This window comes from Coenobita brevimanus, chromosome 57, assembly GCF_032717465.1.
Source record: "Coenobita brevimanus isolate Jiangsu-jjx chromosome 57, ASM3271746v2, whole genome shotgun sequence".
Classification (NCBI taxonomy): Eukaryota; Metazoa; Arthropoda; class Malacostraca; order Decapoda; family Coenobitidae; genus Coenobita; species Coenobita brevimanus.
The window spans coordinates 9,048,650-9,074,997 of NC_137010.1; the positions used below are offsets into that span (position 1 = coordinate 9,048,650).

Sequence of the window (26,348 nt, forward strand, 5' to 3'; positions counted from 1 at the left end):
GGCTGTTGTGATTGTGGTGATGGTGATTGTGACTGATGGCGATTGCGATTGGTGATAAGTTTGCTGTTGTGACTGTGGTGGTGGGGAGTGTGACAGTGGTAGAACAGTACGCTAGTTCTGATTATAGTAACTTAAGTGAATTTACTGCTTATTGTGATATAGGTGGCAGTAGTGGTTATAGTAGCATTTGACATGTAGTGATTATTGTGAAGATGATAGTTCCGATTATGAAAGCTAGTGGTAATTCTAGTAACTAATAGTTTTAGTAATAGTAGTAGTGGTTGCTATAATAATTGTGGTTGTGACTTTGGTGCTGGTGATATAGCTGTCATGAGTGTGACTGGAGGTAACTTAACGGTGATTGTGATAGTGGTAGTTGTTTACGATAGTGGTAGTTATGATGATTATGATAGAGGTAGTTGTGGTGATTGTGACAGTATTTTTTATGATGGTGGTAGTTATGGGGACTGGTGAAACGGTGTTATATCTAATTATGATAGTTCTGGTTATTGTGATACGGTTGTTAAAGTGTTTGCGATAGCTAGGGGTAGATAGTGATGGTGGTAGTGAAGACTGTGAGAGTGGTATCTTTTGTGATGTTGGTAGTGATGATTCTGACTGTGGGAGGTATAGTAACTGTGATAGGGGTACCGGCGATTGTGATAGTCGTAATTGTGGTTATTGTCTGATACCAGGTTGTGATTTTAAGTGGTGATTGTGACTGATGGTACAGGTCCCTCCCCAGCCACCACCACCACCACCATGCCTGACTTATGGAGCTGAATATCCAGCTCAACTCAATTTACTACCATCAGGCTTAAGGCAATACTCACTGCTTTACCTACCACAACAACCACCATCGCTACCATTAATACTACCACCATCGCTACCATAACCACTACCACACGTACCACCATCACTGCAACCAACTTCAGTCACCACAATCACTGCAACACACCACAGCTACCACCATCATCGCTACCTACCACAACCATCACCATCACTGCTAGCCTACCCTCCACAACCATTGCCATCACTGCTACCACACCCACTGCCTACCACAACGGCCACCATCACTGCTACCACAACCACTATTACTACCACCATCACTTCTGTTGCACCCACTACCAGTACACCTACTGTACCACCTTCATTACTACCACACCCACTACCCAACATAATCACCACCATCACTGCCACCATATGCACCAAAACCACCACATTACTCCCACCAAACCCATAGTCCACCACAACTACTCTTATCAGTGCTACCAGTCCACTACAACTACCACTATGCTGCCACACCCACTACCCATGACTACTGCCACACCCACTATCCACCACAACTATAACTATCGCCACCATTTCTCACCACAACTACCATTACGGCTACTAACATACCTAGTAATCACCACAGGTATCGCAATGAACACTATCACGACTACCACAACAACCAACCTCTTCCACACCCCCTGCCCAAAACTACCTCACCCACCCAAACTACCACTTCATAACCCGCCATAAGCACAATTTCTATTTCAGTGTCTGTGCTCTGAACTCTATACCGTATTCCTCCCCATTACAGTACAGTACACACACACACACTCACACACACATACACACACTTTTTCCATTAAATTTTGCTCTGCCACCTATCCTTTTATCTGATCATTATAGTAACTGAGTAGTGTGACAGTCCACGCCCATTCCTCCAACTGCTCACCTGTCTAACACCTCTTTTCCGTAGCTACATCATTCACATAGGCCTACTGTCATCCCATTGTACGGTGCCGAATGTCCTCTAGGCAGTCGGATGAAAGTTTTGGAGAATATTTTGATTTGTCAGATATCCTTCTGTCAGAATTTTCATGCATTGAGTGTTATTGGATTAGGTTAGTTCCTTCTCCGTATCCATTTGACAGCTTCATGTGCAGGAAAGCTTTTGGTACACGACTTTGGATTGCATTACCGTACTCAAGTTGAAACTGCGATCTCCCTTACGTACCCTTCCCTCCCCCCTCATTTCAGATTTCATAGTGTGTAGCAGTGGGACACTCCACTGTAGGGTTTGCCCCCCCCCCTTCCCCGTCTACCCCATCTGGGGAGACTTGGTCACGCCTTTGACCATAGTGAGTCGTAGGAGTCGGAGAGTATTAAAGTGGGCAAACTTAATGAACTTGTAGCTGCCATCCTCCTCCACCAGCACCATACCAACTTGTAACTACCATTTATCATAATTGACACAACCATCAGTCCATCACCATGCCAATTTTTAATCACAATCTGCAAGTAACTACCATAAACCAGAGCCACCACCACCAGCATAACCAATCTGTACCTGTTATCTCCCACACAGAGCGGAGTGTGGGCTCTACTGCATCCAATACCGCCATCGCCAGAATGAGTTCCAAGGGCGAGAGGATCCTGACGCAGATCCAGGCCATGCAGGACCACGTGACGCAGCTACGACAGGAAGCCAGCATTAAGAGGATCCCCGCGAGTCAGGCCTGTCACGAGTATGTAACCCCCTGTGTGTGTGTGTGTGTGTGTGAAATTATATACTTGACGTGTGGCAGTGAAGCTACAAGAAAGACATCGAGTGAGCTTAATGAAATATGAATGGCGAGACGAATGAATGATGGCACACAGAGGGGGAGAGTAACATGAGGAATTAGAATTAACAGGACGCTTGGCTACTACGTGTTAGTGAGGTGATGCGCACGGGGAAGACGGAAGTAGTTTGCATGTGCTGGAATGAATGGAAGGAATGTGTAAGAGTAACTGGGTGAACATGTAAGAAGGAAATGTGATAAAAATGGATTAAGACGCGGGGCAGTACGAGCCTGACTCACACCTGTAAAGATACAATTAGATAAGAACAGTTAGGTAAGAACACAACAAAGAGAGAGGGGGAGGGATACTTCGCTGTCTCAAACGAAATAGGGCTAAGAATATTTCGAAGTCGTTTTCCACTCTCAGGCATACTTTTGAACACCTTTCTCTCCGGTACTGGGCTAATTATATCGCCCAAGCAGCAGAACTCATCAGCACACACTATTCCCACGTTCCTTACTACGACGTCTCCGGTATTATTGCGGTTTAGAGCTGTCACGCCCTTTGGTTAAGTTAGTGAAGTTAGTCAGGCCATATTATGATAGGTAAGGTTAGTTAGGTTATGATATCCTTGTGAAGTTAGGTTAGTTAAGATAGGTTATGATAGCTTAGTCATAGGTAAGATATATGAGTTTCGGTAGGTTAGGGAAGAGAGAGTCTCTCTCTCTGTCTCTGCGAATTTGCCCAGTTTCCCTCATATTTGGCTAGATCACACGAAACCCTTTGCATGTGGCCAACTCATCGCCGGTAGTATATTGCAGTCTACTTTTCTACACGTCTACGTACCCATCCTCGCTAATGTCACGCAAAGTGTTCTTGTGTCCCCCATTCTCACAGACGACACAAGGCCACTCTCCACTCCACCACTCGGCCTCTGTTCACCTCACTAACTCATATCTTTTGTGTTCACCAGGTTCACTCTGAAACCACTAGACTGCGTAGTGGATATATATAGATATATATATATATATATATATATATATAATATATAATATATAATATATATATATATATATATATATATATATATATATATATATATATATATATATATATATATATATATATATAGAGGGACAGCACACGTAAGTCAGTTTGGGGACAAAGCTAGAGAGGCGAGACTGAGATGGTTTGGACATGTGCGGAGGAGGGATGAGGAGTATGTCGGGAGGATGATGCTGGAAATGGAGTTACCAGGCAGGAGAAAGAGAGGAAGGCCAAAGAGAAGGTTTATGGATGTGAAGGAGGACATGCGGGTGGTAGGTGTAAGAGAAGATGCAGAAGACAGAGTAAGATGGAGAAGGGTGATCCGCTGTGGCGACCCCTAAGGGGAGAGCCGAAAGGAGAAGATATTTCAGAAATAACCGTTAGACACTTTTAAATATTTCTAGCCGTCACATATTCAAAATCTATTAGTCTGGTAGACATTTCAAATCAATCTCTCCGTTAGTCATTTCATATCCTGTCGTAATATCACCAGTGCAGTATTGCATGTGTTTTCAGACAAGTTTCGCAGCCACAAGCGTACGATATCAGCTGATGTTATAAATTCCGCGATTGATTGTAAACTCTCTCTCTCTCTCTCTCTCTCTCTCTCTCTCTCTCTCTCTCTCTCTCTCTCTCTCTCTCTCTCATTGCTACTTTAACTGATGTTATATATTCTGCAGTTGACTGTAAGCCTCTGCCTAACCGTCTATATCCTTCACTTAAAAAGGTGAGAAGTGCATATGAAAATCTGTGTTGGAGAGTTGTGCTTGAGACTGAGATATCCTCGATGAGACCTCGATAGGGTGTGAACATGTAAGATATATATATATATATATATATATATATATATATATATACATAGAGAGAGAGAGGGCGGGGGGTCAGGGAATACGATTATTGCAGTGCAGAAATGATGGGAGTCATGGACGTGTGTTGATTATACGAAAAAGCTTTGGCTTCATCCTGTCTACTGTAGAAGGGCTGGATGTGGTGGTAACGAAAGCAAGAAGTTTCAATGCACCCAGTCTCTGAGAAGCTGTTATCGCCGGAGTAATGTGATTTTTTCAAAGATTACCAGGAAAAAGAACTGGTACGGTATGTTAAGTAACGTTACCGGTAGTGGTTTTCAAAGAACACTCTGGAAACTTGTTAAACACGCCCAGAAGAAACATATTTCAAAGTACAGTAGGCTATGACTCGAATATTTGGGTCATCATCACCATCATAATCATCTTCGGTAATTACAGGTGTCATCAATCGGCTAGGTAGTATGCGTAAACAAGATAACATAAAAGCAGAATCAGCCAGTTAGTAGTGTAGGTATTAAATAATCATACCTTCACTGACTGACGCATTTACGTGTTTGAAATTCTCAGCTTCATCCTCTAGGCGAAATAATCTTGAACATGTACTCGTTTCAGGTTATATATACAGTATGTATGTTTTTGTGACAACCCTGAGGCGATATTCTACATCTTAGGGAAATACCGGGTTGCTAAATGGGTCAGGGTGTAGATTCAGCCTTTCATCGCCTGACTCCCTTCCTCTGCATTGTGGGGAGAACCTGACGTCTGATGGGTTAACAAATTCACTATGTCTTGCACATATTTGTGCCTCATTTAGAATATTTTATGATGCCTAGGAAAGGCTTTTCTAACTGGAAAGGCTAGATGCAGCCTTCATTAACTCCTTCAGCACTAGCAACCTTTACTTATTTTAATAAAAATCGGCACAAAGTAGCAAGAATAAACCACAAACACAACTCATGGGATTGATGGTGTTACTGATATTGACTTTATTTATTCTTCCACTAATCTGACCACTTTTTTTTCTTGCTTTCATTACCAGGGTGTACCACCACACTATTTTCCTCAACTCTGAATGCTTTTGTCTGAGTGAGTGGGTTAAAACAGATTCCATTTGCCTCTACTGCCGGTACGATGGCTTATTATCAAAGTATTGTTACTAACGTTAGGCCATTTTATTTAAGAAAGACCTCTCGTTGCGAAGGGGTTAAATCGCTCTGGCAACACTATCAGTAAGTAGGCTACTATATCTATCTATCTATTGCCAGACGACATAATCCCGTAAGGGGTGGCCATTTGACTTTGAGTTATTTGTTTTACGGGGAAGGGCACTAACCCTTCACCAACCCACTTGTTGACACGTAGTGAACACGTATGGTTTGGTTATATGGTTACCACCCAGTGTTGTAAATGGTTTCTTGGCTTACAGGAAACCATTTGGCATGTCACGCAATGTAAAGCCACCTGTAAATGAAGAAAAGCAATAAGAAGCGACAGGAAAGATGGGAGAAATAGGAAGAGAGGAGGGCAGGCACAGAATAAAAATGATTTAAGGCTAAGGAAGAAGTAGGCAGCACTGCATCAAGTGAGTGGATGTTGGTCTCCATCATCTACCACCAAGTAGACTACTGTCTGGGAAAATGTGAAAAGTTGAGTAAACTCTTTTCTGAAGTGAATAAAACCAAGGAGCAGTCAAAAAAGAAAATCGTACCAATGGGTTTACTTTACACTTCACTCTGACTTGACTTAATACTGTCATCTCATCACCTTGAATGCTATTGAACAATAGATCAGCATCAAAATTTGATACTAGTCACGAAGAAATGCTGTTGAAAGGATTTAGAGTTGCAGTGTTGTCTTTTTCTGCCACAGAACTGCGTGAAATAAGCTGCATAGCGCCACCAAAGAAAAAGACATGGGTGATGCTGTGTGTGTGTGTGTGTAATGTTGAAATTTTACGAACACATTGTTTTAATATTTAAAGCATAATGAAGAGAATGTATAATATGCCACTTTTGTTGTCAGAGAGAGAGAGAGGAGAGGGGGGCTTCCCAACCATGCGTGTGTACAGTATATTGGTGAGTAGGTTATGTATGGAGAGAGAGAGAGATGAAACGAAAAAAGTATTGGATACAAGCACGTAAAATAACTACAAACAAATTGAAATTAAAGCCAAGTGCTGCTTATGTGTGTGTGTGTGTGTGTGTGTGTGTGTGTGTGTAAGCAGGACGGATAGAGATGGGCTAGTGGAAGGAAGGATGTGGATTCAGTAAGGAGATTTGGGGTTCATATTTTGGGATGGCTTTCGAGATTTCGTAACATTTCTTCCTTAGTGATTTACTCTGTAGACTACACTCCAACATCCTTTTTTTTTTTAATGTTTTTAATTGATATGAAGAGCATACAGGTGAATAATAAGGTGTAATATGGAAAGTGAATCGTTAAGAGAGAGATGCAACGAAGCCTCCTGTGACACGGATATACTTTCGTCCAGTTACGTTATTTATTTTTTTAGCTTTGCTACTTTCAGACGCTTCTTTCGGCTTAGGGGAGATTTTTCAAACTGAGAACGGGGGGGGGGGGGAACATATTGACTTTACCGGCCTCTTCAGTGTGAGATTAGGGTTGGGCCGATTAATAGGCAGGTAACCGGCCTTATCGGCCACTTTGCCGATTAATCGGTAATCGTCCTTTTGACCGATTAAATGGGGCCGATTAATTGAAGAAGCCTATTTCTGTCTTGTACTAACCTGCATAGCGTATTAATGTCAGTGAGTATGTGATGTTACCAAAACGCTGATGCCCTCTCCAAAGCATTTATTTCAGGTAAGTTCCTATACAGATTTTTAAAAATAGTCAAAACATATGTTTTTTATTGAAGGTAAATATCAAGTGGTATTTAAAGCAAACACACACTGTATTAAGCAGAGGGCTTGAGAGATCGGTACATTTTCTGTACACCACCATTTCTAGTATCATTTAGGATCGCCGCAAGAAGAAGAAAATTGGCAGATTCTAACAAATTACAACCATGATGCACGGAACGAAACCAATGTTGCAACAAAGCTAAACTATACTATAGAAGTGGCAAATAACTAAAACTATTTGCTTTCAGTACAGGAGATGGCAGTTGGGCAGTTAACACAGTCGAAAATAACAATAGGATGATGTCATTAACTTTGTACCACCAATAATATCATGAAGAGTAATCGCATTTAAAATATCTTAATAATCGGCCGATTAATCATTGTCGGCCGATTGACTACCCATTAATAGATAATCAGCAAAACTGCTTATCCGTCCAACAGTATATGAGACCTGTCCATGGTTGAATAAAATCTTCCGGAAGTAGCAAGAATAAAAACAAAATGACGTCATCGGATTGAAGGTGTGGAAGTGTAAGAAGAAAGTGAATGATGTAAGGAATGTTTTGGTGTACATGTCAACGTTGTCAGAGGATGTTTTTATTTTTTCTATGATGTGTGCGTGTGACCTTTAACTTCCATGTGTGTAAGTCCAGTCGCTCAGGATGTATGTGCTCTTGTCTGAGTTGTGTAATGTGTCTGGATTGAGTCACCGGTGTGTGTGTGTGTGTGTGTGTGTGTGTGTGTGTGTGTGTGTGTGTGTGTGTGTGTGTGTGTGTTGATGACATTTGGTACAGTGGGGAACCAATGCCTTATTTGTGACAGTTACACAACCAGTAAGGAGTGTGTTCATGAGGACAGTCTCTGCCTGGCAGTTACATGTACGGTACTATACTCTGTACACTTTAGCTAGACATAAAATTGCTATCTTTACATTTTGAATAATGACCAGCAACAAGAGATTAACGCTAGAATATGGTACTAGTCACGAAGAAGGCCCACGGAAAGGATGTGGAGCGATAGTCTCGTCGTACTCTGTCACTGAGTTGCGGGAAATAAACTGCAAATGGACCAAAATCTCCACGTAGTTAAGTGAATGGACGTAGTAACATACAGTAGGAAAACGATTAGGGAACAGTTCCCGACAACCTAACCTCTAAATTAACACATTTTTTTTTTTTTAGCAGTCTCATGATCAGGATAATTAGGATATTCTGTATCGCTTTGCGTCAGGTCAGACAATTTTATTTAGCTTCGTCATAGTATCCTGAGTGTTAAAATGTGATCTTTTACATATCTCTTACGGAGGAGAAAGTTGGATAATATATTTCAGTAAATCTTAATAACCTTAAAAAGAAAGTCTGATGAACTACAGGAAGCTCCCTAGGACTTCATTTCAGTTTATTTTGTGTGTCACACCTTTCACTACATGATGTCCTTACTGAGTTTGTACATATATATATAGAAGATTATTCATAAATCCAGCTCTGACCTCAAGTGCAAGGGGCCTCTTAACTGAAAAAGGAAATTCATGTAGCAGTACCTAGAGTAAAATGACACTGACCTAGCCTATTAACTCATTCACTGTGAGGTCTTTCCTATGCAGTATACAATCATCTAAAGGTACCGTAGCAAAATTTCAAAATCAAAGCCGTGATAGTGTAAAGAGATAAAAGGATATAAGGTGGTCCCAGATAAGGACAGGCAGTAGTGTGACTCACATGATAAACCAACCACTGGAGATACTGTGATAAGCGGAATTTGATAACATAAGAACATTCTTGTTGCAACCCGTATGGACAGTAACACTTTTGCCTCTCTTAATTTGTAAGTGTGTGTGTGTGTGTGTGCTTTCTCCTACCCTTTCCTCCATCCATCTCTTCCCTCCCTATTCTATTGGTTTCCCTCCCCCCTTCACTCCTCCAGCCTTTCCTGCCCCCTCTTCTCTTCCCTTCCCTTTCTTCTCTTGTCCTTCCCTCCCGCCCTCTGTGCGTCAGTTCTCTCCTTTCCTCCCTCCCTTCTTTCTTCTCATCTTCCTCCTTTTTCTCCCTCCCTCCATCAGCCCATTCTTTTTGGTTCCATCTCCTTCCCTACCCCATCCTCCAATCTTTCCCTCTCTTCCCTGTCTTCTTTCTTGCTTTTCTATTTCCTTCCTTACATCTATCCACTCTTTCTCCTCTTCCGTCCTTCTGTCTTTCCTCCTCGTCCCCCTCTCAGCCCATTCTCTCCTTCTTGGTTCCTTCCTTCCCTCGCTCCATCCATATCTTCTTTCCTGTTGTCTCTCTTCTCCATCCGTCTTTCCTTCCCCCCCCCCCGCTCTCTCTCTCTCTCTCTCTTTTTCTCTTCCCTTTCCATCTAAGTTTTGTGCCTACTTTCCCTCCCCCCTTTTATCATTCGTCCATTTTTTTCTTTTCGTTCATTCTTTCCCACTTTTCTCTTTCTCCTCCCTCCCTTTCTAACACGGTGGAGACCATATTGTATATGCATTAGCTACTCAGTTGCTGTCTTCATTCTTTCTGACGACATTCCTCTACGGGTGTCATCCTTTTTTTTTTTTTTTTTTTTCCCAGTTCACTTCAGTCTTACTTCAAATGTTCCTCGGACAAATTAAAAAAATATTATCTATCTATCTGTCTATCTATCTATAGGTATGTATAGGTATATATCTACCTATATATACAATATATACGGTATATATACCTATATAATATATATATATATATATATATATATATACCTATATAATATATATATATATATATATATATATATGTGTGTGTGTGTGTGTGTGTGTGTATGTATGTATGGTTTAGGCTTTTTAAAGGGCTTATTGGGTCATAGGTCTACCCATACAGATTGGTAAAATGAGACAGCACAAAGCCGTAAGAAATTCCCAACTTCTGCGAAAAGGTCTTTGAATGCCTATTTGTTTGTTTTAAAGAGAGACCCTCCTGCATTGCCTTGGGATTGTTGACAGTCATTGATTCCTTTTACTCTTCCTTCTTCCCTCTTTTTATTTCACTCTTTCCATTTCCTGCCTTCTCTCCTATTTCTCTTCTTGCGTCCCCTCCCTATCCTCCTCTGCCTCGCCCTCCCCCACCCCTCGGTAACCCAACACCCCACTGTAAAGTTTGTCCCGAGGTCCAGTTGCTCTTTTTTGAGAGAGAGAGAGAGAGAGAGAGAGAGAGAGAGAGAGAGGGGGATAGAGATGGAGAAAGGAATATCCAGGAATGTAAATAATCAGAGAAAGAAAGACAGATAAACATAGCAAATCTTGTATATAGACAGACAGATAGAGAGAGAGATAGAGAAAATGAATGTGTGCCTTTGAGTGTGTGTGTGTGTGTGTGTGTGTGTGTGTGTTATTTTGAGGCATGTTTACACGTTCTCTCCCTCCACCTCACTCCCTTCTCCTCTCTCTCTCTCTCTCTCTCTCTCTCTCTCTCATTTTTTTTTTCGTCCTCTTCCTGTCCCTTCCCAGTTTTATCCTTCCCATCTTTTCCTCTTTTCTTGGTCCTCTTCCTGTCCCTTCCCAATTTTATGCTTCCCATCTTTTCCTCTTTTCTCACTTTCTTCCTTTACGTTGTTCTCTTCATAAACAGTCAGGCTCCTATGACTCTGCTGAATAAAATCGTCTGGTGTTACTTGAAATACAATACTGAGTTGTCCTGACTGTGAGAGGGTTAACTTCCTTTCACTTCACTGTATTTCTTTCTTCCTCTTCTCATCTCTCTCTCTCTCTCTCTCTCTCTCTCTCTCTCTCTCTCTCTCTCTCTCTCGTATAATCGCGTCACCCTTCAGTTTGGGGTTACTTCTTTCTCTCGCATAGCCTACTTGACAATCTTCCCCCAAACTTTCTGAGGCAGGGAAGAGGAATGAGTGAGCGAGAGTTTATGTTTGTGAAAGTTTTTAGTGTGTGTGTGTGTGTGTGTGTGTGTGTGTGTGTGTGTGAGAGAGGGGGGGGGGATGAAGGCGTTTATCAAGGCCTTGGCGTTTATATGCGCTGAGTGTGGGTGCGTGTGATTATAGCTGATCCAGAGTGAAGTTAACCCCTTCACTAGTATGGCGTCCTTTATATTTTATCGTCGCTAACACCAGACTCATCATCATAGGGATGGGCTCGTCATGAAGCTGTCAACAGCCCATTCAGTGCGAAAGTATTTTACTCCTGCTACTTTCATACAACATTATTCACCTTATGGCAGAGGAAGTTCGAAAAATAGCCTAAAACTACCAACAGCATATATAGTTAAATGGGCCAGACACTCATTACCACACCATCCAAGTCGCCGGAATCCAGACTGTACCTCACAGACCCAACCATGTGCACACTTCCCCCGCCACCCCCACCCCCTGTCTATTGTCAAGCTAAAAATGGGGTCCCAGGCCCTTGTAGGCCTATGCTTCTCCGTAAATAATTCATCCGGCCAACTTCATCCATGATTTTTTGGCCTACCACGCCTCTTCACGCCTTCAGATTCACGCTTAGCCTATGTGCCCTTTTCAACACTCTGTCTACATCCATTCTCCTCATATGATCATGTCATCTAAGTACACCCTCATCAGCCCTGTTGTGAACAGACTTCCTTACTTTATTTTTTACGAATCGCATTATTCTGTGTCCTTTCCACTCTGCACGTTCCCTGATCATCGCATTTCCACTTCTTTTACTGCATGACTTTTCACTCATGCCATACCAAGGCTTACACTCGTACGTTGATATGGGCACAGCACACATTCATGCAGTCCTCTTGCAGCCTCCACCAAGACTTTATCAGTACCTTTAGTTACTGATAATGCCCTTATCTGTTAATGGTAAAGATAACACCAAATATACCGGTCGCGGAAATTAGTGTTATTCTCATTGCAAAGATGTAGTGTCCCAGCCTTCCAACACTTGTATTGCAAGCAGCCTCAGAGACAAAAGTTCATCTAAAATTTCACCTTCTCTGCTTCTCACTTTTCCAAATTGGCTCATATTCCTAAGCTGATAAACGCTTGATATATTTCTCTGCCAAATATTATTCCCTTTGATTTGATGTGTCAGGGTAAGCACGTTCTGAGTATGAAGTGGGCGCAGTGGAATATTAGGCAAACTTTTGCCACTGGCTGTACCAGCAAGAGCACAGGAGGGGGGATATTGTAGTGTAGCCTTCCATTTCCCTGTGTTTGATGTATTGTGTGAGACCAAAGAACTGGAGCTTTGTTGGTCCTTACTTTATATGAATCTGGGATATATTGGCTTAGATTATTGATGTTGCCTGCTATAGTTCTTTCACCTAAACCTGACACAGACTTTTCGTCTTTTTTGTAGCTTGTATCATGAAACTCAGTGGCACTGAAAGGCGATACTACTGCTTTACATCCATTCCATAACAATTCCTTGTGACTGTTTCCAGTGTCAGTCCATCGTTACAGCTGAACATTCAGAATGAGAGAGATGGCAATTTTAGATCAGGTTAAAGTGAAGAGTATATCAGTCACTCGCATCCTTTAGTCTGATAACGTCATACCTTCAGACCTCAGTGGATAACAGACTCAAGCTCCTCAGTATGATGATGCCTGTAGTATTTTATTTAGTACCGTCAGACGAATTATTCAGCTTCGGGGAGACATCAGACTGAGTGGATAACGGTATAGCTTTCCTTAACTCACCCTACCTGTTGTCTCCTAAACTTACAAAAAAGAAAAGAAAAAATGGTCTATGGGTAGCAAGAAATAGCGCTGAAGACGTCATCATAGTGAAATGATTAAGCCCTTCGTTGACCAAGTGACCCGCTTCAACAAATGATCAGGTGATAACTCTTGGAAGTGACCCAACACAAAATATGTTTAGTTGTAATAAAGTGAAATTTAAGGTCCCCCTTTTTTCACTACGATGTCGTTTTTATATTCTTATTACCTTCACACAAATTTACTCAGTTTGGGAAGACTTTTCAAACTCCCAGGGTTATATACCTTTAGACTTCATCAGTCCCTTCATTACCAGGACGTTCTGCAGATCAGCATCCTGGCAGTAGCAAGAATAAAATTGAAAAAGTCACCATATTGTAGGGGATAAAATATAAGATAGTAGTGTAGAAGTTTATCGTTCCACACCGGTGACCTCTTTTATTACTCTTGCTAGCCTCGATTTTTATTTTTTTATTTATATATTTTTAAATATCGGAAAGACCTGTTAGCGAAAGGGCTAGTGAAGGCTGTATTTAATCCCTAGGGTTCCAAAACTCTCGTCCAAGCTGAATAGAATCATGTGGGAATGGCAGGAATAGAAAATACGTCACAGGTCTCAGAGGGTTAAGGTACGGTACCGCACACCTACAAGTATAGATCCTAACTTACCGTCTCTAACACACACACACACACACACACACACACACACACACACACACACACACACACACACACACACACACACACACACACACACAAAACTCCTGGATTCAGTTGCAGGTACGTCAGACGATTTCATTTAGCTGAGAGTTGAGCTTAAGTGTTACTATTGTCCCCATTAATCCTTTCATAATCGGGATAATTCTGGTATTCTATTCCAACCAACCCCAGACGATTTTCTAAAACTGAGTGGGTCCTATGAGTCGGAGAGAATGAAATAGTAATAACAGTAACAATAACAGATACCAACACAGTGAGAGGCGTGATGAGGAAAGTTGCTTGCAAGTTAGTGAGTGATTAAGTTAGCGAGATGGAAAGCTAACTTTATAAGACCACGACTCTCTCTCTCTCTCTCTCTCTCTCTCTCTCTCTCTCTCTCTCTCTTATTCGTCCTCATTTTGTTTTTCTCTCCAAGTTATATATCCTATTTTTTCTTCGCTTCTCCTCAGTGTCTGTCGGTTTTATCTACCCCTTTCTGTTTGTCTTTTTGTCATTTGTCTCTCTCCGTCATTTTCTGTCTTAATGTATGTCGTTCTTGCCATCCCTCCAGTTCTGTGTGTGTGTGTGTGTGTGTGTGTGTGTGTGTGTGTGTGTGTGTGTGTGTGTGTGTGTGTGTCCGTTTTTTTCTTACTTGATATATGCCTAGTTTTCTGGGTGCATACCTACATCAGTACACAATGACTAGTATAAATATGCTCTCGCGCACAGGTCCTGACATTTACACACACACACACATACACACACACACACACACACAAACTTACGTGACTTGCAGTACGAAACCAATCTATAGTATTACTGATTGCCACAGCTACCAACATTACCACAACCGCCATCACCACCATAGCTGTCACCACTACCACAGTTACCATCATCATCATAACTTCCCCCACACCAGTGTATACCATAACTCCCACAGCACCATAACTAACCCTATTACAACTACCACAATTACCACCAGTATCACAACTTCCATATTACCACCATTTCCACAACTACGACCATAGCTATCACCATTACTTCTGACACCATTTCCACAGACTTCGTAAACCCTACTTCTTCCATCACCACAACTACCACCACTGTCACAAGTACCAGCATCTTCAGAACCACAATCCTTACAACCATTACCATTACTAAAACTACCTCCGTGACCACAAGCACCACCACCATTACATGTAGGCTACACCTGTCACCGCAGCTACCACTATCACTAACACTAAAGTTACCACTATCCTCACTGCAGTGACAACCACCATCACCATTGTCATCATTACTACCACTACTACCAACACCATCACCATAGCGCCCACTATCCGTACAACCAGTATACCACCACCACTACTACCGCTACTAACATTACCACAGCTACCAGCATCGCCACAAGTGCTTTATTTACCAGAACTATCAATACCATAAATATCACTATCCGTATAACAGTCACGACTACAACATCCTTATCACTATTACGACTATCCTCATCACTACTACTACCCGGTACCACAACTACCACCACCATCAGTACATTTACCACCCTACAAGTCACTATAACTACAACAACCATCACATCTACGACTATTACCCCAACTACCACCACCATAGTACCACTGCCAATACAACTGCCACAACACCTATCACCACTACAACCACAACCACACTAACACCACATCAGTACAACCGACACCACCACAGCAACAACCACAACCATCCCCATTCCTGTATGCCTGTAATCACGTTATGTATGTTACGCTAATGTTGAATTTTGTATTGGTATCGACAGACAGACATACATACACGCACACATACACACGCACACACAGGGTCACTTCCAACTTTCCACCTATCCTTCCACTGTATGCACTTAACATTTGTTTGATACATACATACATAGGCTACATACGTACATACATATATACATACTTTCCTGCATACTGGTACCTACAGACACACTGAACTCATATAGTCATACATACTGACATATAGCCTGTACATACGGTATCTACATACATGCACATACGTATTGTACCTACATAATCGCACACACATATTTAACATATACCGGGTATACTGGATACCGATGCGTTTGATATGCGTAACCTACATACACTCACCCCATTCTACACACACACACACACACACACACACACACACACACACACACGTGGAATATATCTGGAGTGTATGGGAGGTTTATGAGAGATTTTATGTGGTAGACTGACCCTTCACTCTTACCCTTATACCTTCCTGTCCTATTTCCTTCCATTCCTCATCCTTCTCTTCCTTCATTCATTCATTCCTTCTTCTTCGTTCCTTCCTTTCTTTTCTTCTTTTATTTTTTGTCATTCGTGCTACCTTATCTTATTTCCATCTTTCATTGTTTTTAGTTTATTATTGTTTTATTTTCTTCTCATTCCTTTTCTTTTCTTGCATTCCCTCCCTTCTGCAGCGCTTACCGTTCCAGTAGATAATACAGTAATGCATAGACGTGCCCATGAGACTCAGATTATCATCATTTTTCTTCTTGCCAGTATTTTTTTTTAGATCAATTGTTTCATTGTGGTCGTAGGGAAAAGGAGAAATCACACTGAAGTAGCTGAATAATAATAATAATAGTAATAATAGTAGTAGTAGTAGAAATAATAATAATAATAATAATATAATAATAATAATAATAATAATAATAATAATAATAATAATGAAAACACAAGAAGGAAATTCTGTTCGTAAATCCTATTGATACATACCATACATGCATTATTACGTACATAACCTACTTTCATGTACACATGGACATACTCGTAAGTGCACACGGAATACATCTTTATTACTTCCTGCTTTTCCCTGCTTTCTAGCCGTTGCTTTCTCTCTCTCTCTTTCTCTTTCTCTTTCTCTCACTCACTCATCCTTTCATTCTTGCTCCTTCCTTACTTTTTTGTTTAATTTTTCTCATTTTTATTTTTTATGTATACCTGCAATCTCTCTCTCTCTCTCTCTCTCTCTCTCTCTCTCTCTCTCTCTCTCTCTCTCTCTCTCTCTCTCTCTCTCTCTCTCTCTCTCTCTCTCTCACACACACACACACACACACACACACACACACACACACACACACACACACACACACACACACATTAACATTCCATTCACTTGTTTCACGATGTATTAAACAATTTTACTATTGATTGGTCCCCTAAGTCTCACTCTACCCACACCGTTTATTCATCCTGCCGTTATTGTTTTGTGTCTTGGGTTATGGAAAGAGAATATTAGGCAGCCCACGTATTCTTTGCGTGTCGTACCCACCCCATGTATGATTTTCGCAGTAGGGTTAGGAAGATGATGATGATGATGATGGTAGTATATGCTTAGCCTACGGAGATATTCTGAGGAAGCACTATGAGAGACTGATGGTGGTAATGATGATAATGATGGTAAGGTACACTTGGATAAGGAGCCACTGTTTGCAAGCACTGCGAAGGTACACTTCCTGTTAACTCCCAAGCTCGATGACTCACTCCGTCCAATAAAATCGTTTGGCGTCGCCCAGAATAGAATATTAGAGTTACCTCGATCATGAGAGGGTCAGTATTGACAGCATTAACACTGAGACTCCTGTGCTACAGTCACCTGAATAGAATCATCTGGCGTTAGCTGGAACAGAAAGCTAGAGGTGTCCGTACCACTGAAGGATTAAGTAAGACATCGATAAAGCCATTCATTCATGTCAGTTACTGGCGTGTGACATTTTTAATACTCCCTAACCAGTTAATTGTTTCATACCACCTCGTTATGAAGTTTTTTTTTTTCTATCTAACTTGCATATCAGATCGTGCCTATTTGCTACTTGTATACGTATTTGTTTCCCGACCCAAGTTGATCCGAGCAGTGTGGACAGACGAACTTACAGTAAATGATAACAGAAGAAGCAACTTCCGCTACTGCATTGCCTCTGTCGCCACCAAGCCATTGTAAGCACTTCAGTTTTGGTGAGTAGGCTATGGCTGGTTCAACACTGGCCTCGAAGGTTTCCTATTGGTGATTAAACCGTCTGGCGCTCGCTATAATAACAGATAAGCCATCCTACCGTAGGATTCTGAAAGGTTAGTTTTTTAATTCACATCCCTCAGACGGTTTCCCACTGGGGAGTAAGAAACTTTAGGCACAACCGAAAGTGAAATAAGTAAGTCGTCCTCGGAAGTTTAAGAGTTAAACTACAGTACATGACTGTGGTAGTATTGCTTGTGATCAACCACCCATACAAATCACAAAGGTTAACACTGATTACAGTTGCTGGGTAGGAGACAGAACCACCACACTTACGCAGTCACCATTTGATTAATACGAACTCCATATTACTCATTTTAGTTAAACTACAGACAATCCTCATTATGTGTGCTAAGATATCACTGAATTTCCATACAGCTGTTGCTGTAAATTAAGGGACACTGGCAAAATCACTTATGTGTAACAGTGGTAACTTTATGGCTAAGTTTTTTGGTATGTAGGCCATTGTAAATCGAAATCTTTCTTGATCAGGACATGTCTAGTATGATATTACAGCTAACACTAGACGATTTTATTCAGCCGAGAATAGCCTAAGTCATACGAACCGGAGAGAATTACTACTGTCACCATTAACTCTCGAACGAAGCACCATTAGTATTGTATTACAGCTGACACCAGACGATTTTATTTAGTTGAGGGTGAGTTACACGAGCCTGAGATGTTATCACCAAAAATGTGCTTTAAAAAAGTGACATCTAGGACTTACTGTAATACTTTTTATGTGATTGATTTCTAACCAGCCAGTATTCTTTATCATCGTCATCCTCTTCTTCATTGCCAGGTGACCAGTCGCCTGTTCTTTAGTGACATTATGAGCAATAAACCCTAACCATCACGCGGAGGTGAATCTTTATCTAACCCACGAACCAATATTCTTTCAGCATGGTAACTACACTCGGTGTAAGTAGCATTCGACAAGTAACTAATTTGTTCTATTCCTTCAGCCTGATTAAGTACTGCGAGGAGCACCAAGATGGCGACGTATTGGTGACAGGGATCAGCCAGTCAGACAACCCCTTCAAGGAAACCAAGGCCTGTACCATCTTGTGATGCAGGTATGGCTGCCTTATCTTATGATATGATACTTTATGTAATGTTATGGTATGTTATGATGTCATGCTGACTTGTTACGCTATGTTGTGCTACGTCGTACGCAGTTATATTGTGCTGCCATATAATGTCGCAGTGATGTTTGTGCAGTAATATCGCAGTGATGTTTGTGCAGTAATATCGTGTGCAAGACTGGTTCTTATGGACAAGGGGAATCTCTCTCTCTCTCTCTCTCTCTCTCTCTCTCTCTCTCTCTCTCTCTCTCTCTCTCTCTCTCTCTCTCTCTCATAAACTGGGTAAACGTTAACGTACAGGAAATGGCTTAACGTTATAGGCCCGGCCCCTTCGCTGTGAGGACGCCATGGTTTATTAGTTTGGGGAGGCCTGTTATGAAGGGGTTAAGTAAAGGCTGCGTTAACCCCTTCAGTGAGATAACGTCTTCTTTAAGTTATATTTCTTTTGCGACCACCAGACAATTTCATTCTGCAGAAAAAAGGCCCTCTGGTGAAAGCTAACTCCTTCAGTCTGGGACATACTTTTTTTAATTCCTGCTGATACTTGACGATTTTACTTGACCTCTTGTATATGACGGCCACATCTGACCCCTTTAATTAAAATAAACGAAGGTATCCTGAACTGAATAAAATAGTTTCCCGTCAGCAAGAAGAAGCCATAAAATACGTAATCATGGCGAAGGAGTTAAAACAAAGATGACGAACTACGAAGGTGTAGATAAGAACCCAATTTCTGAGTGTGACTGACTGACTGGTGAGGGTAAAGTGTGTTTGGCTGCCATGTCTCTGCTGAACGCGCTCTGTAACGCTGCATGCAGGCTAATAACGCGCACAGTTGTTTCATACATGACCTTCAGGAACTATGGGCTTTTCATACATCTTCACTTCTTCAGTATGGAAAATATGGTCTTATGTTATTCTGAAACGTTTGTTCTCTCTCTCTCTCTCTCTCTCTCTCGTCCTTTTCAGCGCTAGGGGTTTCCCAGGGTGCATAAAATCTCTGTGTTGATCAGAAAGAAATACAGTGAAATACATAGTGCAGCACTGTGTAAGGATGAATGTATCTTACCCCATTCAGTACAAATGGTGTCCTCTAAGCTTTAAGAAAATTTATTGTCTTCATAATTTTGTCCTTATGTTAGGATGCAGATATGTCCATTATTATTATTATTATTATTATTATTATTATTATTATTAATGGACATGGAATTTAAATTTACGTGCCTGTTTTGGTACAGGTTGTGCGGTGAGTGGGTGTGGTGGGAGTGAGATACCTGGCCACCTCCGCCATGTTGGCTTCACATCAACACAACTCCCACAGGCTGCACAGAATGTCAAAAGACGCCCTGCTCTGAGGTGGTCACTCAAGAAACCTTCCCCCAAATACTGACAAATCTATTTTCATGTTGCCTGGTTGTGCGACCTGTGATGGGGGTAGCATATTCTCCATACACTACTTCATTCCACACACCACATTCTTGAACACAAACTGCAGCAACTTCTGGTATTTCTGTCCCTACTCATTAATTATCCCTTATCCCATGACTAGCCACTTTTATTCTTAGTCTGTACCTCTTTTTTTCCTACCTCACATTCATTCCATATTTTCCCCTTCATTTTCTTCCACACCTGGTCCTTCTAGCATGCTGTTGGTCTACCTCTTCTTCACCCATCATAACCTGCCCACCCTCACACTGGAGCTGTTCTGGCATACGAGGAGGCTCAATAACTGTATTCTTTACACTTTAACTTGACCCGAGATAACTCTCTCCACCTTGAATGCAGAGTTACAACAATAGATTAACACTAGAGTATGGTGTTACGCACGAGAAAATGCTATGGAAGAGAAATAGAGCCGTAGCAGTGCCTTTTTCTGCCACATAACTAAATGAAATAAACAGCAGGACAAAAATCTGGGCAAAGTTAAGGCGAAAGAACGCTAGTATGCGTGGCCGATAGTGACGGAATTGACAAGATGCATTGGACACCAGTTTGAGGAGCCGCTTCTGTTGTAAGTTGAGTGATACTGTATAAGGTTTGTCAGAATAAGATGCAAAGGACATCCTCGGGCTGAAGGTGCTAATGCTATAATGTTTCATCAAAAGGTGAAAGATCTGCCACCCTTACTGTCCTTGATACATTTTCTGCTGGCTTTGTTTTTCATGACCTGCTGACTCTTCTCATTTCTCGGTTGATGCTGACGCTCCGTTATCAAAACTAAACAATGCAGTGCTTTCTGTTGGCTTTGGTATACTGTGGCTGTTTCAGCTGAGCCTTGTATATCCTGATTTCCGCATTTCTTCTATCCAATTGAATCGTTAGTATGGTACCAATCAACCAGTGTCTGATGTCTAGAACGTGTCATTTACTTGTGGCTTATATCATTGAGTATGGTCACCCAGATGCCGACTTAGTCTAATCAGTGTCTGACTATCTGCCAGGTATGGTTTATTTATGTATGTCCCATAGAATCCCCATGTTTATAGGCACCGAGTCATAAAATGTTTGATCAGTTGAATTCACAGAAATATTACGATTCTTGTCTGAAAAAGTTTGTTTTGTAGGAAGGACGAAGAATGAAGACTGCAGAATCTTTCTGTGTCTCATTTTTCTTACTGCAAAAATAAATGTTATTAACGATAGGGAAACGCTGGCAGATTTGTGTAAATGGCCTGTTTACCCTAGAAACTCGTTAATCCTAGAGGGAATGCTACCATATCTTCTTTATCGTATAACTGGTTAATCTGAGTACCGAACTGTCCAGTATCTAATTATCAGAAAGGACCCACAGTTGACTGTATACCATAGCTTGTAAAGTATTCCTATACAGAAATCTACTTATCATGAAGATCAAATTATCGAGAAATATATTAAACACCATATGACAGTCTCACACAACTGATTTTCCGTGACACCATTCATCCAGTATCTGATATCCGGAAGCTCTCTAAACGCCTTATGCAAAATACAGTCTATTTATTATTTATTGTTTTCCCACCGTTCAAGGATGTCTTCCCTAAGCCTATTAAGATCGCTTGGCGTTAGCTAGAATAAAAACAAATTGACCAGGCGAAAAAAAAACTTGTATGGTAATTGACACGTTGCGTTCTTTATATAATATTTACCCGCTGATCGGTCATGAAATTAATGGATCTAAAAATTTGGTGAAACTATGACTTGGATTATATCATTTTCAGTTGTTAGCAAGAATTAAAAATATCAAGAAAGACGTGATGAAGACACTACTAGAGTATGAAATGAGAATAGTTTGTAGCCTTCAAACTGTTGGTGTTGCCTGATAGTATATACAGTGATACACAATGAGCTTAGGCAAATGACTATGTATGACAGGCCGACAGGATGACCTTGGCAGAGTAAACGGCTTATTGTACAGTAACCAAGTTTAACCCCTTCAGTCCGATGATCTATTTGTTTTATTTTTCCTTTTTCTAGATGATTGTATTCACTGTAGGGAAGATCTCTTGTACTGAAGGGGTTAATGAAGACTGAATCTAATCCCCCATTTAGAAAGTATTTCCTGAAAAGTAAATCCTTTGGGGGTAGGTTGAATAAAATGAAAATGTAAAAAGTCATCGGATTGAAGGGTTTGAACTGTACCCAAGTAGTGCTATGTAGTACTAAGGTTTCAATACAATTCCTATCATTATAGTAGGTAGTCTGTTGTCGTTTATAATGTAAACTACTCGTATTACAAAAGTTCTTATTTTTACTGTGGTGGTTAGGTGGGAGGGAGAGCCAAAGTAATGAAGGCAAGGAGAGGAATGAAAGAAATACCTAATTGGATGGGCGGGAGGTAAAACTAAAGTGATGAATCTGAGGAGATAAAAAAAAAAAATGCGATCGGAGGGAAGGGGGGGACAACTAAAGGGAAGAGGGAGGGTGAGAGAAGTAAAGTGTCATATGTAAGAGGAGAGCAGTGAAGGGAGAGAGAGCTAAAAGGCAGGGAAGGAAATAAAACTAAAGTGATAGAGGCAAGGGGAGAGAGCTATAGTGACAGGCAAAGAGAGAGAGCTGTAGTGACAGAGGCAAGGGAGAGAGCTAAAAGGCAGGGAAGGAAATAAAACTAAAGTGATAGAGGCAAGGAGAGAGAGCTATAGTGACAGGTAAAGAAAGAGAGCTGTAGTGACAGAGGCAGAGAAAGCTATAGTGACAGGCAAGGAGAGCTACAGAGGCAGAGAGAGAGAGCTAAAGTGAGAGGCAAGGAAAGAAAGCTAAAGTGACAGAGGCAAAGAGAAAGAGCTTAAGTGATAGAGGAAAGGAGAGGGAGCTAAAGTGATAGGCAAGGAGAGAGAGCTTAAGTGACAGGCAAGGGGAGAGAAGTAGGTAGAAGGGTAATTACAGTATGATACAATAATTGGAAAATGAGTAGGAAATGGGATGGCAGGGTACGAATGATTACCTAGTTGGATAAGAGTAGAGGGACATTTAACTTGAGATTCAGGAGGTAAACCATGAGCTAATGATGATCTGAAAAGTGGAGCAGTAGACTTTTCTCTCTCTTTTTCCTGGCTTATTTTTCTATTGTATTCATTTGGGTGCAAGGAAACTTGTTTTAATTTTAGTTAATCACCGTACATGCATTTGGGATTTTTTAGATTCATTCAGGTTTATATTTGCCATTATTTATTCGGGTACAGCTAACCTATTTTCATATGTGGTTTTGTTTTTGCATTTGTTTTCCTTAATCACGCGAGTGTCAAACAGTCTGTGTATAACTCACTGAGAGGTTGTAGTGGAAGTCTGGCCTGGCGATGATATGTACACTCCTCAGCCATAGTTTCAGTTTCCAGCCACGGGATGGGGTAGTGGGGGAGCAGAAACCATGTTCCAAGAGTGTACGCAGGCCTGCATGGAAGCCTTACAGCAGTCGAGATTTTTTTTTTTTTTTTTTTTTTTTTTTTTGACGTGAGTAGATTTTGTATATTACATGCCTGAGTAGTTTCGGCAGACGATTTTATCTATATATATATATATATATATATATATATATATATATATATATATATATGACAAGTAGGAATGGTTTTATTACATTTCAGGAGGTGCGGCAGAAAAAAATTGTATGTGCTGCCAGTAGTTTTTGAGGTAGGCGACAGTATTATTCAGTATATAGCCAAGTAAGTAGAAGTAACTCTTTAAGTTTGGAATGTATGAGTGTAAAAGTATTTTTACTGTCCTTTATCTGCCAGAGTGCAGTAGTGTTAATATAAATGTAGTAGAATATTTGTACCTCCGCCAAGGAAATTCAGTATTTGGCTTGGCTTAATTGTCCGTGTCTATTTGTGTGGAAAATTACGAAAAAAAAATATCGGATGGAATCGCACCAAATCTTGGAAAAATATTGGTAAACCTGTTGGATGAAATTACGCTAAGTTGGAAATAATGACTGAGGATCATCAGAGGAACAGGTTACTAAAATTTGGTCGAAAGTAGGCCAAGGTCATTATAAACATGAAATGAAGGATGGTGCTGCCATGGCGGAGGTACCGTATGCACTCTGAGTGCTACTGTAGATTTCATATGTGGCAAGTAGAAGTGCCTTTTAGTTTCATTTCAAAGGATGCAAGTGTAGAAAGGATTTCGTATTTTGTCTGCCTGAATAGGTTTAGCATAAATGTTGTAGGTTATTATAAATCTAAATACATGGCAAGTAGAAGTGCCTTCTTGTTTCATTTCAAGGGGTACAAGTGTAAGAGTTTTGTATTTCAACTGCCTGGCTGTAACTTTAATATAGATGAAGGAGGTAGAGAAGGGAGAGTTAAGATTTATGCATGGCAAGGAGAAATGGCTTTTGGTTCAGTTTAGGGATGAGTTAAGATGTAGGCATGGCAAGCAGAAATTGCTTTTGGTTCAGTTGGGGTGTGTGAATGTACAAGAGTTATGTATTTCATCTGCCTGACTAGCTTTAATAATATACGAGTAGATATAGCAGTTAATCATTGAAGTTGTACTGATGTGATGTGGGATGGTGAGGTGATTATAATTTTTTTTTTTTTTTTTATGTTTAGTTTAAGTAGTAACTTTTGATGCTGGACGCAAAGTATGACTTACGACGCATTCGTCTCGTAACTAAAATTCTTTTTTCTGGAAGGACTGAAGGAATGCAGAAATTTATCATATCTCTTGTTCTTATACAAAACAAAAATGTTAGTTTAGCTACGAGAGGAGTTTATCGTGTTTGTATGTGTGTTTGTCCATTGTCCTTATGTTCCGTTGACAGAGGGAGAGAGAGAGAAACCCACAAGCCTGAGATGCCTCACAACCTTCCAGTATTGCCTTAACGACTAGATGGTAACTTTGTAAACTTGTATTTGTAAGTATCGTTTACCATAATACTTGACGTAGGATCGAACGCCAGTATTATGCAGCATCGTGTGAGTGTGTGTGTGTGTGTGTGTGTGTGTGTGTGTGTTCCCTTCAGTCCAGTATATAGGTAATCAAAATGGTGGATTTTCTCTGTATTTGAGTGTAAAATTGCATAAATATCATATTTATCAGTATTGTGATGAATGTAAAATTTTGAATAACGACCCCAGCAGCTTAGCAATATTCTAAATGATTTGTAGAAAGAGTGTAGGGCCATCAGTTATTATTAATCTTCAGCACGGGGACGGCATTTTAATTTTATTGATGCTGTCACCAGACGGTATTACTGAACTTCAGGGAGACCTTTCGTAGCAGTGGAGTTTAATATTGTCCTTAACCCCTTAAATGCGAGAGGTTTCTCCAGAGTTAAGTAGAATCTGGGAATAACAAGAATCATAAAGGACGTCATTGTGCTGTGAGAGTTGAGCAAACAGCATCAGACTTTCATGAAGATAACTGAATTGTGTTTAGTGTAAATGTTTATCACCCCAAGTATTAATAACAGGAATCAGCATAAAACACCGTAAGCAACTGTATGTAAAGAAACTTTGCATTTTGTTTTCTTGTAGAGTGTAGACCATAAGAATGCGTTATACCCGCTTTCATGCCTCCACCCTCCTCCTCGAGAGTTGCCAAATCAAGGCAGTAAGTCATTAGGTTGGTTACACAAAACTAGAAATCGTCAGTAAAATGCTAAACTCTGTAAATATTGTTAATATTATGATAAAAGTCTGTAAAATATTTATTTCATACCACTTCAAAAGTCTGCGCCGATTAGAATACAATGTCTAGGTCTGATGACACGTTAATCTGGCAACGGCAGAAGCACCGCGAAGCCAGAAAAATCTAAATATGGTGTGTGACAGATCACAGTGTCAGCAAATAAGAGTGCAATGACAAGCCAATCCAATCGACGTTTAGGAAGGGGCGTGGTTCGACTGTCAAGCTGGTTGGAGCGTTGTATGCCTAAGCCTGAAGTAGGAATTTTCATTGTATTTCAGTTGATTTTCTTTTAATTGCCTGTATAGTGTATTTAAGTTATGTTGAATCAGAAGGCTTAGTTATAAACCATATAAGCAATAGTCATAAATCAGTGTGTGATTACTTAAAGTAGACTTTTTATAGCTAAGTAGAGCTGCATTTCCAAAATTATTCTTTGAAGTGTCAGTATA

The 26,348-nt window shown here is 40.7% G+C and overlaps 1 protein-coding gene across 1 annotated transcript in view; it reads left to right on the forward strand.

Annotated features, from left to right (window-relative positions):
- LOC145402090 (guanine nucleotide-binding protein G(I)/G(S)/G(O) subunit gamma-12-like) overlaps positions 1–23,752 on the forward strand; it is a 60,743-nt gene extending 36,991 nt beyond the window's left edge. Inside the window, exons 2-4 of the mRNA XM_080274199.1 lie at positions 2,357–2,516; positions 18,670–18,780; positions 20,028–23,752. Of these exons, the coding sequence (XP_080130325.1) occupies positions 2,401–2,516; positions 18,670–18,775 (222 nt within the window). The 5' untranslated portion in view covers positions 2,357–2,400 and the 3' untranslated portion in view covers positions 18,776–18,780; positions 20,028–23,752. The remainder of the gene's footprint in view (positions 1–2,356; positions 2,517–18,669; positions 18,781–20,027) is intronic.
- Positions 23,753–26,348: the final 2,596 nt, after the last annotated feature.